We start from the raw sequence: 16,400 nt of genomic DNA on the forward strand, positions 1-16,400 counted from the left end.
ATTTGCATGTCTTTTGACTTTTTCTTTTGAGTGATCCTTTTGCTTTCATTTGCTCATATATACATACATATACATACGGGACGGAAATTAGAATAATTTTTCAACTGGAAAATCCATTCCTTAAAATCATCAAATATATATATATATATATTTTAATTCCATTTCCAATGCCCAGATAAGTTTTAGTATTAAGATAATAACATTATTATCATTAATGATAATACTAATATATCAATATAATATTTATTTTTAATATCAGCAACATGTAATGCTGTGTTAGTATTATATAATATTATAATACTGATTATCAATATAATATAATATACAAATAATATAATGCAATATAGTATAAAATTATTCAATTGTCCCATGAAGAAAATAAAAATCTGGTCTTCATACCTTGTGGTGTTCACGAAGGACCTCATCTAACCATGAGGATATATAAAGCTTAACTACTGGGATGATCAACCATCATTTATCTATTGTTGGTCAGCAGATCTTAGCTATATAAACTCTTGAAAGGGAAAGAACTACTCAAATCTCACAAAGACGATAATAACTTCCGGTCGTCACACGCTCAATCATGATTTCAAAACTCGTCCAGGATACATCACAATTGTGAAATTTTACCAGGCGTTGAATGGTAAAACAACAAAGTTTTTCACTCAAGCCATTCCAATAAACAGCTCTCTTTTAACTTTCAAATAACAATCACGGAAGTGAGAACCCTCCAGGATTTGGTGTGCTTCGGAGTAATCCCGCAATCAAATGCTTCCAAATATTCTGGATTTTCATTCGAACAAAATGATCAAGATAATTAACCATGTAAGTTATATAACATTAAAAAGACAATGCATCCACAGAAAATGGTTATCATATACTTCAACTGGCACTGAAATAACGTTAATCCATGAGAAAGGAATCAAAGTTGTACCTTGTGTCGATAGATGAATGAACATCGAGAACCAGAAACCCCAGCCTTTTCCCTCAAAATGGAGGAAGACCTAACTTAATGATTACAGCACATGGATAGATCCAATAGCTTTATGGCCTCCACGTTGTCTTCTGTGCAATGATAATGCCCTCCTTATCCTTGGCATAAGTCATCATTATTTCCCAATGCAGTGATTTCAAGATTGTCTCTAATGGATTCAAGATCTCCAATTTATCACGGATGATGGCCCAACCTCCTGGCCTCAGAATTCTATCCATCTCAACCACGATTACAACTGGTTGCTTACACCTGCAGTGTGGTAAAAGTAGTAGAACAACTGGTATAGTCAATACCTCATATCAACTACTGCTATAAAGCAATATACTTATTGATCAGCAAACTCAAAGAGTAAGCACTTAATGAATACTCAAGCCTACGCTTGACCAGAATAAAAATAAAGTTGCAAGGAGAAACTTCTCATGAAGCCCTTTATCACCGCTATGTTAGTTACAGAACATATGTAATAACATCATTTAAAGTATTTCAGCAACCACTAAACAACTTGTCACTTATCCTCCTGTGGATCCACCATATATTTATCGACAATGCTGTCTACATCTGAAAGATAATATTGAGTGCAAACAATCACATGATCATACATATAATGATTCCTTTCATACATGCCTGGCATCTAGCAATGCTTCCAAGGTGGCATTTGGCAAATAAGAATTTGAAATTTCAAATAAGGGGGGAGAATCAGCTTTGTGTTCTCCATCATATATCGTGCAAGAACCCTCTTAAGATATTCCCAAAATAATAAATACAAATGTCTTTTTTTTTTTTTTTTTTTTTTTGCTAAACCGGGCGATCTATACAACACGTGTACGGATACACCCAATAAAATCGGAAAACAAGACATCACGGAGCTCCCGAGGCAGCTCCCCGTCCCCAGCCCATAAGGTGCTCCCGGCATGGTTGGCCACATACGTGGCCACCCAATCCGCAGCCCCATTAGCTTCTCGAAACACATGCTTCGCCTGGACCACCCCTCCGTCCCTCGTCATCAACCCGATATCGCGGACCAAGGGATGGTCGGCAGCACCGGCTCTCAGACCCCCCTGGATCCAACTAATGACCGTAGCCGAGTCACCCTCCAAGATGACAGATCTAGCTGAGAGCACATGCTGAGCGTGTCGAAGACCCGCCCAGGCAGCTCTCAGCTCCGCTCCAGGGACCGTACAGTCAAATACCTGACAGCCTCCTGCCGCCACAACCCTGGAGGTAGGGTCCCGAATAACAAAACCCGCTCCACCTATCGTGCCACCATCCAGCACGGACCCATCAAAATTGACTTTGAGGAAGCTTGGGGGTGGGGGCTCCCAGGTGAAAAACACCGTGTGAGAAGCTGCCGAGGCAGAAGGGGAGCCCCAGATATCCCGAGCTATCAAAAGTCCGTCTAAGGAGACAGCACAACTAAACTCTGCCGCCTACGCCCGGGCGCTCTCCGCCACGAGCCTTGGCGACTTGCTCTGCTCACCAAAGGTTCAAGCATTCCTAGCCAGCCATATCTGGTATGCTGTGCAGGTCGCTCTAACCGCCTCTTGGCGAGTCAATGGGTTACCCGACCACCCGCGAATAGTTCGTAAGAACTGGTCCCCATGGGTCCAACCATCCCATGGCAGCCCCGCCGCACACCACGCCGCCCTCGCCCATATGCACTGAAACAGTACATAGTCCACCGACTCCTCAGCTCCGCATGCCCCGCACTCTGAGGGCAACCTCAAACCCCGTTCGCTCAATACTGCTCTTGTCGGAAGCCGAACCCAAGCAACCTTCCATAAGAACAGTGCGACCCTCGGATGGAGGCCTAGGCGCCAGACCCAGGCACAATCCGGCCCTGGCTCATGCTCTGGCCGGAGCACACGGGAGAGGTCCCCCACCCTCACTCCGGTCCTGCACGACGTGCTCCACACCCGGGTATCCGGACCCACATGCCCCGGGATCGGAAGGGACCTAACCCTCTCAGCCAAGTGTGCCCCAAACATGTAACCCACCCTATCCTCATCCCAGGCAACCCCGCCCGGGACAAGGAGGTCACAGACCCGCAGTCCCTCCACTGCCTCGATGTCAACCGTAGTCGGCCAACGTCTCAAGGGTAGGGCACCCACCCATGGGTCACCAACCACATCAATACTCTGCCCATTTCCTATCAACCATCTAGTGTTCTCCTCGACCATGGGAAGGTATCTGGCAATCTCTCGCCACATGAATGAACAGCGACGCCCACTGCGGACCGCCCCTGCAGTGCCAGTACGGCCATATCTGGTAGCCATAGTCTGACTCCAGAATCCCTGTGGCTCCAGCGTGAATCGAGCTGCATGTCGGGCAATCAGCGCCTCACGTCGCTCCACCAGAGACGAGACCCCGAGGCCACCCTCACTCACTGGTAGGCAGACGCTCTCCCATGCCACTAGATGCACCCCGTGACCCCCTCCATACGACCCCCACAGGAAGCTCCGAAGTAGCCGCTCAATCCTCATTAGCACTGTTCTCGGAACTACTGTGTTGGCCATGAGGTGGACAGGCATGGAAGCTAGCACTGACCTAATCAGCGTCAATCTACCCATCATGGAAAGTGAAGATGCCCTCCACCCCTCCAGTCTGCTCTGGATCCTCTGCACCAGACCAGAACACTCCGCCACCCGTAACCTCTGACCCGTGATGGGTACTCCCAGGTAACTCCAGATCCCGTCCTGGGCCGGCATCCCAAGTAACCCCCGAATCTCCTGTCTGACCCTATGCTCAGTCCTAGGGCTGAAAGAGATTGTTGACTTCTGAAGGTTAACCTTCTGACCCGACATAGCACAGTACTCCGCCAAAACTCTCCTGAGTACCCGTGCATCCTCTACCTGCGCCCTGGCCAGGAGTAGGCAATCGTCTGCGAATAGTAGATGCGATATAGACCGAGACCCTGGGGCGGGAACAAACGCCTCCAGCTCCCGGTTAGCACAAGCATCCCGCAGAGCCCGAGACAGGACATCTGAACAGATGATAAACAAGTATGGGGATAACGGACATCCCTGTCTAAGCCCCATCGTACACCTAAAGAAAGGGGAGGGCGTACCGTTGATCAAGATGGAGAATCTCGACCCCTGGACACACCCCAACACCCACTCAATCTAGGTCTCATGAAAACCGAAGCACTCCAAAGCGCGTCGTAAGAATCTCCACCGAATCCTATCATAAGCCCGTTCCATGTCCAGCTTGACAGCCATCATGCTTCTTCGCTTAGAGGCCCGTCGCAGATCCCACATCATTTCTTGGGCCAACATGACGTTATCAGAAATATTCCTACCCCCCACAAAAGCACCTTGCTCCTGGCAAATGAGGCCTGGCAGCAGATGCTTCATCCTACCCACCATTATCCTTGCCACCACCTTATAAAGGATTGTGCACAAGCTGATGGGCCTGAAATGGCTGGGCTCCCTCGCATCCTGGCGTTTAGGTATCAGCGCGACATAGGTAGCTCTCCAATCATCAGGCATCACTGCCTGACTGAAGAAGTACTGTACTGCCTCCACCACTGCAACCCGAATGACACCCCAATATCTCCTAAAGAAGAAAGGTGGAAAGCCGTCCGGCCCTGGGGCCTTGTCCCCTGCAAGGGCCCAGACCGCCTCCTGCACTTCCTCCCCCGTCACATGTCGAACCAGGAGTGCATTCTCCGACATTCCGATTTGCGTATCCGCCCTCGGGAGCTGGCCGACATCCCCGGGATCTCTATCCTCCGTCCATCTGGACCGAAAGAAATCTAGCAGTACCTGACTAACCTCTGCCTCCCCCTCCACCTGACGACCAGTCCCATCTCGCAGGGAACGAATCATGTTCCTCTGCCTCCTGATGACCGTCGTCCGGTGGAAGAAACTGGTATTCCGATCTCCCTCTCTAATCCACTGGACCCTGGACTTCTGTCTCCAGAAGACCTCATGTTGCCGTAGCAACGAGTGATGATCGGCAAGTAGCCCCCGTAGGCTTGTCATGTCTGCCTCCGGGAGCTCACCTTCCTGATCTTCCCTGCTTTGAAGATTACTAATGGCAGCCTCTACCACTTCCATCTTCCTAAAAATATCTCCCACAACCTCGCGGTTCCAACGACGGAGCCGCCTCTTAGTTAGTTCCAATTTTCGTGATACCCTCTGCATGGCATTGCCGTGTACCGGCAAGGACCACGCCTCCCGAACGATATCCCAGGACTGAGGGTAGGATAACCACACCTTCTCAAAACGGAAAGGGCTGTGATGGCCAGTATCCGAAGTTGTTGATAGCAACAGTGGACAATGGTCAGAGGCAATACGGGATAAGTGTCTGACCTGGTAGGTGGAAAATCGGATGATCCAATCGGGGCTCGCCATAGCCCTATCTATCCGCTCCCAAACCCTAGTCATACCAGACTGGTTGTTACACCACGTGAATCGCGGTCCCGAGAAACCCAGATCCACTAAGCCATTCTGAGATACAAAATCCCGGAACTCTCTTCGATCTACTGTATCGGTGAAGGGTCGTCCCCCTCTCTTCTCACTCGCACTTAAGATACAATTGAAGTCACCTATCACCATGGTCGGAAACCCCTGGACAACCAGATTAGTAATCTCGTCCCAGAGAACCCTCCTATTCCTATAATCAGTGCTCGCATACACCCCACACAAAACCCATGGAGCCGCATCAGGCTCGGTAATGATCATGATAACCTGTTGGGGGCAGTTGTGGAAGACATCCACAGACGCCACCCCCCGCTTCCATAATACCAAAATGCCCCCTGAAAGCCCTTGGGAGTCTATCGCATAGGACTCCCAATCGGCCTCCAGACGACGCTGCACACAACGAAGTCCGTTACCAGATAATCGCGTCTCACAGAGGAAGCAGATCTCTGGGCTATGGACCTGCACTAACCTCCTGAACGACGTCCTAAAGGACGGCTTACCTGCCCCCCTGCAATTCCAAGCTAGGATCCTCATGGAGAAAAGTCTGAGAGGTCGGCCACAGGCTCATCCACCCCCTGGGCCATCGGGTCCAACACTACCTCGGAGTGCATCCCCCCTAGCTGACCGTCATCCTCACTCACTCCGGAGACAGCCCGCATAACAGCCGCTCGGACCCTCTGCACCACCGTCGGATGATCCACCGCCAGTGTACTGGTGGTCCCTGCGACCGCTACCCGGTCATCTCTGGTCTTCCTACTATCCCCCCGGGGCATCCCCTCCCGGGCGGCCTGAGCCAGCTGCTCAGCCTCAGGGTGGCTAACTAAACCCCGACCCCCTGCCCCATGGGCCCCACCGCCTAGGTCGCGCTCGCCCGGGCTAGACTCCTGCGGGGGGTATACTATGACTCCAGTGCCTGCCAGAGAGGTCTCTGGCCGGGGTCTCTCCTCCACCTGGGGTGGGGAACCAAACCAGAATACTGTAGCTGCCCCCCGTGCTGGATCCTCGATGGTGTCCATCAGTCCAGGCACACTCAGTGCTCCTGGTGACCCGAGCCTCTCTCCTACAATCTCCGGCTCCATCACATCATGGCTACTCGCCGGGCCCATACCCTCGCCCATAAGGCCAAACTGGAAAGGACCAAGCCCCGAAAGAGCAGCCCCGGGGTCGACCCGCCCACGAACAGGCTCACTCGGAGCCACCTGCCCGCGGGGCCCAGCCAGCATAGGCGGCCCGCCAGGCAGGCCTGGCCCACCAGGCGCACACAGCCCAGCAGGCGCACGCGGCCCGTCAGGCGCGCGCGGCCCGCCAGGCTCGCGCGTCCCGCAGGCCCCACGCAGCCCGCCAGGCCCGCGCGTGACGAAGCCTTTGGGCGCGCGGGACCCCCTGGGAGCGCGCGACCCATTTGAATCGCGCGCTCCCTTGGGCGCCACCAGCACCCTAACGACACGCGCGCGCGCACGTGCCGTGCGCACCACGCGCAACGCACGTGCGCGCGCCTTACCCATACCAAAGGACCCCCATGGGCCCTTGTCGACTCGCGGCCCATCATCCCTGGGCCGCTTGCCCGACGGGCCCGTGGTCCCACCCGCGTCGATCTGCGGGCCGGATATCGCGACCGGGCCAGCCCAATGCACGTCCGGCCCAGGCTTGCCAGGCCCGCCATCCGGGTCAACCAGGCCAACTCTGGGTTGAAACGCCGAGTCGACTCGGTTGCTACCGCGGTAGGTTTCCGGTGCTCCGTCGCCCTCCCCCTCCATCGGCGTTTTCAGCGGCGAGTGGCGACGGGCGATCTTGGTTGGTTTCTGCCAACCGTCGCGATCCGGAGGGAGAATGACCGGTGGGCTAGCCCGGTCTTCCGGAGTCAGCGGCCGAGGCGAGGGCGCCTTGGCCTTCGGCTCAGCCGTCTTCCCTGGTCGCGACAGCGGCGGCGGCGGCAGCGGCCCTCGTGGGAGCCGGGGTCGGTTTGCCACTAGCCAAGGCCCAAAAATCAGCCCTTGGTCGACCCCCCCGGTTCCCATCGCCGGCCCTACTTGAGAAGCCCCCAAGTCCACCCCCACCTCCTCCGACTGCTCCGGCGCCGAATGACAGCACGCCTTCACCAAGTGGCCAACCCTGCCACAACCGGTACAATAGTCACCAATATTCTCGAAGACGAAGGGCTGCCACCGCACCCTCGTCTTCCCCCGAATCAGAACCCCCGGAAGAAGGGGCTCGGTGGCATCGATCGCCACCTTCACCCTAGCGAAGCCCATGGCTCGCCGTTGTTCGGTCACCCCGTCAACGGCGAGCGGCCGCCCCGCTTGGGTCGCAATTTCCAGTATGGTCGCGGCCGACCAATATTCCGGCGGGAGCCGGGGTAGCCGGAGCCATACAGCGGCCGTTTTCACGGGCACCTCCCCCGGCACAAACTCCGGCATCCACGGCTCCATGGCGAGGAGTTGCCCCGCCACCACCCATGGGCCGCCATTAAGCACTCTGTCCCGGTCGGCCGTCGACCCAAATCTCAGGGCTAGGTGGTCATCGGCTAGCGGCACCGCCTCCACCTTCCCTGCCAATCTTCCTCGGGTGGCCACATCCTTGGCCACCCACTCGGCCGGTACCCGACGGCCGAGGCTGCGGACCACCACCGAGAGGCCGTCCCACTCCCTGCGAGCGGCCTCGATGGGCGCCTCCGACGGCTCGAAAACCGTCGGAAAGCGGCGACTCAACCGAGCCACATCCGCTTCCGAGGGCCAGTGAGTCACCCATGGCCCCAGCTTCGCCGGAACCCTAGATGTCTCCCCCCGTCCCGCAAGGTTTTTACCCTTACCTTTGCCCATACCTTTGCCGGCCACCACCGCCGCATATGTCTTTGTCCCCGAAGGGCCCGCCTGTTGATCCATCGGCGTAGCTCCGGCGAGGCTTGTCCCCGGACCTTTGCCCATACCTTTGCCCGCCACCACTGCCGCATCTGTCGTTGTCCCCGAAGGGCCCGCCTGTTGATCCATCGGCGCAGCTCCGGCGACGCTTTTCCCCAGACCTGCACACAGAGAGTTAGAAAATAGAAATATCAGGGAAGAAAACGACGGCCCCTCCTCAGCCCGCAGTAGACTCCCGTGCCCCCCACGGAGGAGAACCTCTCCGAGGGCCGCCGGTGACCTCGCCGGAGAAGCAGGTGGCCGTGAGGACTAGCCGTTAGGCTGCAGAACAACTAGGGACAGTAGCCGTTGGCTTAGTTCCTACTGCAGAACAGTCCTTCAGAGGCAGCATGTGTCTTATTTTTTCATCCTTAAAGTTGTTATACCTAGAATCTTCCTCACTTATAGACCACTCATAATCCAAAACTATTGTGAAGACTTATAAGGTCACGTAACAACTTGAAAATACTCTCAAGACTAAACATCATGAAGAATTCTTGTTAATCATACTAATACTAATACTAATACTAATACGGCTGCTGCTACTAATAATAATAACAATAATAATAATTGTAAGAAATTCAAATGCCCACAACAAAGACCCCAACACCTTAGAGCTTGCTCAACCCCCCATCCCCCCCATACCCCCCTCCCCACCAGAAAAAAAAAAAAAAAAAAAAATCTCCCTCCCTCTTTCCAACAAAAAATTGAAGATACAGAGTACTTCTCAAAAGAAGGATGTTCGCTCTTACATGGACACATGAACTATCACATAATACATGACTTAGATGACCGGTTAAAAGGACATATGATGACTTAAAACTTACATCACAGTAAAACAAGAAATCACATGATGATCTGTAAAACGATTACATAACCAACCCAATCCAATGGAGCCCCACAAAATTAATCCCGTAGTAATATAAAGAACCATTCCCCCTCCTCTTGTATCTTTAAAAGAATCTAAAAGGAGTTATTTCCTCTAATTCAATTGTCATTCTTCTCTAAGTTGAGTTACCTCAAATGAAGATGATGCGACTTTTACCTCTTCACACCACCAGTACTTAAGAATAATGCACTAATTTACTCACATACGCTAACATATAAGCATATAAAAGTATATCCAATCCACGGCTCTTAATCATGCTTTTCTCCTGAGAAGTATTCCAAAATATTTCATTTTGGAAACAATTTTCTGATAAAACTAAACAGCTTTTTGCCTTCCCATTCATGGTCCTCCAGACTGCATGACAAGTTTAGTTTTGGTTAAAGCCGTGTTAGATGAATATGCTCCATTGGAGGGTTACTAAAAGGAGATAACATCTATGAAATCACAAAAAGAGATTTCCCACATGTTAAAACTTCCTTGGGGGTAAAATTCAGGACGGAAGCAGAGCAATAAAAAAAAAATAGCATATGTGGAAACATAAGAAGGAACTTCAAGTACATTACAACACCTTTGGGGGAAAAATCAGGGTGCAGGCAGAGCAATGGAGAAAAAAGTGTTTCTAGACATATAAACACATATACACGCACAAAAAAAATAAATAAATGAAGACAACTTCAACATAAATATCTTAGGAGACGAAGAACTCATCAGATGGAAAAATTCAGCGACGATGTTCTTGTAAATAGACCAAGTTCAGAAAATTTATCATTTGGAAGGTCAGAACATGTAATGCTCCTCATAAAAAGTTGAGAATAATCTGCAACATTGAATTTTCTGGGTCCAATATTTTATCCAATTCCTGTATTTTAAAGTACGAACTATCCAAGACACAGAGATAGCAAGTCACCCAGTGAATTTAAACGATTTTGATGGTATATCTGGAAAAGATTCTGGGTAGTTGAAGAGACGGCTAAAGACTTTCTAAGAAGAGCAGATGCATTGCAGACTAACTTAATACGGCAAATATGTGATGCAGAATTTTATGTTCTGAAGTCATTAATATAACTGAAAGTAATACCCTCTGGTGCACGAAGTGTTGGCATGTTGTTCCTATAACCTTAGAACATCAAAGACCTAATTTTTAAAGGTGTCTTATTTTATATTCTTATGGAGCTTCTACAAAGATGTCCTATTGAAACCATGATTGAGATTTCCAGGCACCCTTTTGCTAGTGATGTTGCCTCTTGACATCATATATCACTTATTTTGGATAGTTGGTCAAGATTATATGGCATCCAGAACCCTATCCAAGACACAAGATTGGCAAATAAAGCTTCAAAAGACAAATACAAAGCCAACATATTTTGAATACATGCCTGTTCTTAAGACGTGAGAAGAGATGGTCAGCATGCAAAAGATCATAAGACCTTGGGTGTGTGCTGAATGGTTCACACCAATCATGGTAGATGCCGAGAAGTCCACGCTCATAAATGATAGGAAGAGTGTTTGGAGCATGCACAGGAACTACATTCATCACCCAAACCTTTTGAGATGATAAGGCTGCTGCAAATCTGTACATTCAAGTTTGCAAGAGTTTTATTTTTCATTTCTAATGAAATAACAGGTAACTACACACTCCAAAAAATAGGTAATAAACATTTCATTTCTGAAATCAAAATCAATAAAACTAAAAATTCCACAAACAAAAACATTTTTTAAATTATGATAAGAACAAATATTAATAAAATATTAGCTTAAGGGATAATTCTACATACCCTCCATAAATAGCTTTCATATCCATAATATTTCGAATATTTGACCAATCGATACCTATCCCATTAAGATATGATTTGTTAATGATAGCCTTCCAGTGCTCATGATCTGCAGTCAACTTTTCTTGTGAATCACCCAGCCATTCAGGAAAAGTTTCAAGCCTCTTGGGCCATTCCTCCGGCCAATCAGTGCCACGTTGCTCTATAGCAGCTGGAACTTTATGTAAACATGATTTTACTGGAGTATACCTGTAGAAAAGATAAAAATTAGATTTGCTCATATATTTAGGCACTTGCAAGAAGCTGAAAGTAACATTCCCCCTCCCCCAAAAAAAGAAAGGGAAAAACAGAGGAACAAAAAGAAAATTAAAGCAGTAAAACTACAGCAAATGAGTTTATGCCATGAAAATTGTTACTCATAGCTTACCAAGCAGCATCTTGTTCCCCCAAAAAAAGAAAGGGAAAAACAGAGGAACAAAAAGAAAATTAAAGCAGTAAAACTACAGCAAATGAGTTTATGCCATGAAAATTGTTACTCATAGCTTACCAAGCAGCATCTTGTTTGTCATTTTCCTGGCAGAAAAGAGGTTCTTTAGTCCGTCGCAGCTCGTATATATCATTTGATGCTGGTCTCTGATATATTCTAACACCCACTTCATTGACCTCATCAACTTTGTATGCCAGGATATTCCAGCAGATTGATGCCATCAATGTTGACATGCCTGGGCAAGGAAAAAAGGAGGAAAATAAAAACATGAATAACAAAGCAACATTGAAGAAAGCCCCTACTACCATTATAATAAATCTTTAAGAAAAGAAAAATATGGCAGACCCAAATATGTGCTCATGACTTTAGATGATGTGAATAAAGTCCGATGAAAATGAACCGAGTCCCTGGTCACTTCCTATACTTAACGCAAGATGGTAACCGCTAGTACAAATGCTAATTAAATAATAAAAGATGGACATTGACCATATGCATTTGGTTCACTAATAAGGATTATGAAGAAAGCAAATCATTTGAGCTTAATAAACCAGCACTGTAAAATTCAAGCATTTGATTTATGGTGTTTAAATTTTGGCATGTTTAGCAGATTTTACATAGTTGTAGGATCATAACTGTTAGGAGTACAGATCTGCAGGATCATTTCAAGTTGAAACTGTTCCATTCAACATATAGCTGTGATTGGTAATCTACCTACACAGTTGGCCATGCGAATCTATTAATAACTCAGTCAATGAATTATATATGTGAATATTACATAGTGTACATTAAAGCACAAAAGTTAATGCATAATGTGTGCAAGGAACACTTGAAAAATATTCTAGCAAGGTTGCGCCCTCCTTTTTTCTTTTCTCTTCTCTTAGTTCCTATGCACACATTATTAAATGGATGTGTAAATGCTATAATAACTGAGATTTTGTTGAAATAGAAAGGGAACTGGGGAATGATCATGGCATATAAATACCAAATATTACCATTCTTAGGAACATTAAGATATTAAACCAAATTGTGTAGATATGAACATGCCTAATCCTTAATAGATTGATTAGAGGGAGCAGGAAGAAGGGAGGAATACAAGAATAGCCCAAAACAAAGGTGATAAAATTGGGACAAACAAGAAAGATGAGCACTCCACTTGGGTAGAAGATTACATGTATGGAGTTCTATTTAGAAGAATGGAGTGCAAAATTCAGCATGTGATTAGTTTCTTTTTCAGATTCTGACAGTCATTAGTTTCTTCCTCCTTTCTGGCTACTCTGATACCAAGCAGTATATATGAAAGGATAGGTTGCAGGTCGTATAAACCACCTTCTTCACTATTAATATCTCCATGTTTAGTTGCATCTTCTTCATTATCAATATCTCCATGTTTAGTTGATATAATGAAGTATCCTCCAGGACGTAGAATCCTGTTCATCTCTAAGAGGAGCCTCCCACCTACAAATCACAAATAGATGCTCATATTAATGATCCTAACAAGCTATAATTAGTTTTGCCTCAACCAGAAAAGCAATCACTAAATACAAACCACTAGAATGCCATGGCACGTTGCAGTTGCCACAGTGAATAGCATCAAAAACACCACTTGGAAAAGGAAGCCTTCTTGATCCCAAATTTGCCATCACTGCAGGGATACCACGCTCAAGGGCTACTTGTGCTAGATCTGTTTGATCATTCACCAGTCCCAAAGATAGTGTTATCACATCTTTCTCCAGAAGCATTAATCCAAAACTAGCACTCGTACATCCAATGTCCAGTACTACGCGAATATTTTTTCCCCATTCAATGTCCGGTACCATCTATAAGAGCAACAGATATACTTTCAGCCTAAGCATGGAAAACCTATATCAGTTACACTAGCAGGCAATTCCCACAATGCACGGGCCAGAATAAGTTAAAGATGGAGTAAACAATCCAAGACCAAGAATAGACGCAAAAATATGCAGATTGTACAATCAAACAAATGGGGCAAGAATACTACAAGATGGAAAGCAACAGGCTAAATAAGCATGGCCAGCATCCAAACAGGGTCTCAGAATCCAATCACTAAAGCATAGGTCAATTCTAATAATCATCAAACAAGGTTTTAGAGACAGAAGAACACTATCCAGTATGGTTTTGACGAGTACTTTCCTGTCAAAAAATAAACCTTCAATGAATCAAGAACATGCCTGAACCATAATGCCGCAGGCATATTTGTTCTGTATTGCAGCATGACACACACCATCTTGATTGTTGCAAATTCTTTAATGAGCTACTAATGCATATATACAGATAGCAAAATTCCATCATATTTATTGTCAAAATTGACATTTCAACATGTGTAGTCTTAACCTCTCACAAAAACTCTCGAAGGCTTCTTACCTCTTCAATTGAATTGAGGTATTGCTGAGCCCCACCTTTAAACTCAGATTGCTGCCGAGGAAACAATAAGTACTCCTCAGATAGATTTAACCAACTGTGAGTTTTAATGAATGCAGAGAGCTTCGGGTGAGCCACATTTTTATAAAATATCTGAAACATCAAATTGCAGCAAATATCAGCATTGCCCCAGAAGGAAAAACTTCGAAACAACTACTATTCTAGCAAAGGAAAAACCTTGGATTCTCTCTCGGGCCAAGGCGGGGGAGGTCTATACTGCTGAGGAAGAGAAACCAGGCACATCCATGGCATCCGAGGGCAACTCCTCTCATGATGCCGATGACCACCTTCCATATCAACACACGGTATATAATTATGGCCATGCCTCCCTCCACAAAGCTTCCAATTATACCGAGCCCCCGGATCAAACAAAGGCCCCAATTTTTTCTTCTTCTTCTTGTTCTTCTTATTCCCCCCACTCTTCTCCTCATCCACCTCCTCCTCCTCCTCCGGATTCACATCAACCCCGTCCTCCATGTCCTCATCCATCCCTCCCTCCCCCTCCACCGCCTCCTCCAATCCCTCCACCTTCGCCTTCGCCTCTCCCCACTCCCTCTCCTCCTCGTTCAGCCCTTCCGCCTCTCTCGTTTCATTCTTCACCGCCGCAGCCGCCTTCTCCTCGATCCCCCCTTCTTTCTTCTCCTTCTCCGGCGCTCCTCTACCTCTTCCGTTCCCATTCCCACTCCGATCTTTCGGCGGCGAGCTTGGATTCCTCTTCTTGCTTTCCCCCACCTCCTTCTTCTTCTCCACCGCCGGCGAGGCGTCGGGGTCGAAGATCTCGTCGAAGCTGCTCCGCTGGGAGGAGAGGACGGTGGAGGACGGGGCGGAGAAAATGGACCAGATAACGATGAAAGCGAGCCCTAGAAGTATCACCAGCGCTACCTTGGCGCAGAAGCCCAAGGGAGCGCGCTTGGCGCCCCGCCCCAACCGAACCCCGGCCATCGCTTCGCCGACTATAAGGTTGTGGAGTCTCAGAAGATCTAATAGATCTCGGTGATTTCGATGGAGGCTCCCATTCGGTCGCCAATGCAGAGATATCAGTGGCTGGCGCGGAGCAAACGAGGAGCTAAAAAGCCTAGAAAAGAAGTTTATGCAGATGGAAGTTGGTAAACAGTGGTTGGAATAGTGGATTTCTTCTGTTTGATAAAGCTTTGTTTTAGCTAAACGAGAGAAGAAAAGTAGAACGAAAGGAAGAGATTAGAGAGAACTATTTGGTTTATACAGTAGTTTACTAATTAATGAAGGATTCTTTCAAAAAGAAAATTCCGGAGCTTTTTTTTTGTGGGGGTCGGTGGAGGTGGAGGGGGATTGGTTTATGCTCAAAATGAGTACAAAAAGTAAGTGCTCCACTTCGTGGTCGTCTGTATTGGAGAATTGAACTCGAACGAGTTTTTCTTATATTTCGTAGGAGGGGTTCGTTTCTCGTCTTGATCGAGGTGACGTTGGGGATTGGATTCTGAAGGTGAGAAGACTACGTGAACTTGTGAAGAAGATAACGAGTCGCGGGGTTCGTCGGAGCCCGCGGGCGGCGCGCACCGACCCGATTCCGGCGCCAGGAGTTTCGGCGACTTTAGATTTCTAGAGTTCTCACGCTCATCAGATCCTGGGAGATGAGGATCAACCACTACCAGTCAGTCATCCATCAGCTATTTGCGAATCATTAAACTTCTGCATTCGTTACCTAAAGTTATAAGGTATTGATTGCTTAGAGAGACAAAAGAAAATTAAAGATCTCTTTTCCATTATATTAAACACTATATCATGATCAATCTCTATAAAGGGATTTAGCAATCTAAATTTCCTCCAACAATTAGTACTTTTCTAATATAAATTGGCAATAATTATACTTTCTAGTATTATATTTATATTTAAGTAAATAAAAGCTTAATTATTAATATCATGAAGAAAATGAATGAGTGTAATGTACAGGTAGGTTGTGATTAAGATGAAGGAACTTTAAAAAATTACCAAGAGCAATTTTTTTTAATAAAAAATGGTGACTAATATAGAATATCTAACTAGTCTCTTAAGAATTCAATAACTTATAGGAATTTAATATATTATTAGTTATAAATAGGGTAATCACCTTAAGAAATGGTCTTGTTAATATTTTTCCAAAAACTAATGATCATTCTAATTATAACATTTTTCAATGGGGTCTGCATTAATGAAGATAACATAGAAATTGCATGCTATCTGTTGTGGTTCAAATTCGGCCCGAGGTTGACCATTTTGCCCTCCAACACTATCTTTTGGTTATCACCTTCCAGCAGCTACCATAAAACATTTGTAATTTTATGGTATTCATCAAAATAAAATAACATTTTCATTTTACATAGAAAGAATTTTTTGTTTGGGTTGGTAAAGAAAGTTGAAGTCATTACATGGGAAATGCTTCAAGTGCCATTTAGTGTACGAATAGTTCATTAGTTCTTTTTTTGCTACATGATAATCTCTCTCTAGGCAAATAGAAGTATTAATAGGGGCCGATGTCTTGCCAA

The 16,400-nt window shown here is 46.8% G+C and overlaps 1 protein-coding gene across 2 annotated transcripts; it reads right to left on the reverse strand.

Moving 5' to 3' along the window:
• Nucleotides 1-541: 541 nt before the first annotated feature.
• On the reverse strand, nucleotides 542-15,404 carry LOC103705364 (probable methyltransferase PMT28). 2 transcript variants are annotated; one of them, XM_008789041.4, is made up of 9 exons: nucleotides 14,077-15,152; nucleotides 13,843-13,992; nucleotides 13,007-13,277; nucleotides 12,787-12,915; nucleotides 11,521-11,695; nucleotides 10,977-11,222; nucleotides 10,578-10,772; nucleotides 935-1,243; nucleotides 542-783 (listed from the first exon to the last, which is right to left on the reverse strand). In XM_008789041.4, exons 1-8 carry the CDS (start codon nucleotides 14,839-14,841, stop codon nucleotides 1,045-1,047), a joined length of 2,130 nt encoding a protein of 709 aa, XP_008787263.2. In that variant the 5' UTR covers nucleotides 14,842-15,152; the 3' UTR covers nucleotides 542-783; nucleotides 935-1,044. The 2 variants fall into 2 exon arrangements, with proteins under 2 accessions (XP_008787263.2, XP_026659777.2); XM_026803976.2 differs by lacking the exon at nucleotides 10,578-10,772 and having other exon boundaries at nucleotides 14,077-15,404.
• Nucleotides 15,405-16,400: the final 996 nt, after the last annotated feature.

The sequence above is a fragment of the Phoenix dactylifera genome, unplaced genomic scaffold, assembly GCF_009389715.1.
Source record: "Phoenix dactylifera cultivar Barhee BC4 unplaced genomic scaffold, palm_55x_up_171113_PBpolish2nd_filt_p 000007F, whole genome shotgun sequence".
In the NCBI taxonomy this organism is placed as follows: Eukaryota; Viridiplantae; Streptophyta; class Magnoliopsida; order Arecales; family Arecaceae; genus Phoenix; species Phoenix dactylifera.

What these genes read in the sequence shown, in the direction of transcription:
- LOC103705364 (XM_008789041.4), bottom strand. Translation starts at nt 14,841, where the DNA reads ATGGCCGGGGTTCGGTTGGGGCGGGGCGCCAAGCGCGCTCCCTTGGGC. An exon ending in ACCTCAATTCAATTGAAGAG is followed by an intron (nt 13,278 to 13,842) that starts GTAAGAAGCCTT and finishes TTGCTCTTATAG; the next exon opens with ATGGTACCGGACATTGAATG. An exon ending in CGTGCCATGGCATTCTAGTG is followed by an intron (nt 12,916 to 13,006) that starts GTTTGTATTTAG and finishes TGTGATTTGTAG; the next exon opens with GTGGGAGGCTCCTCTTAGAG.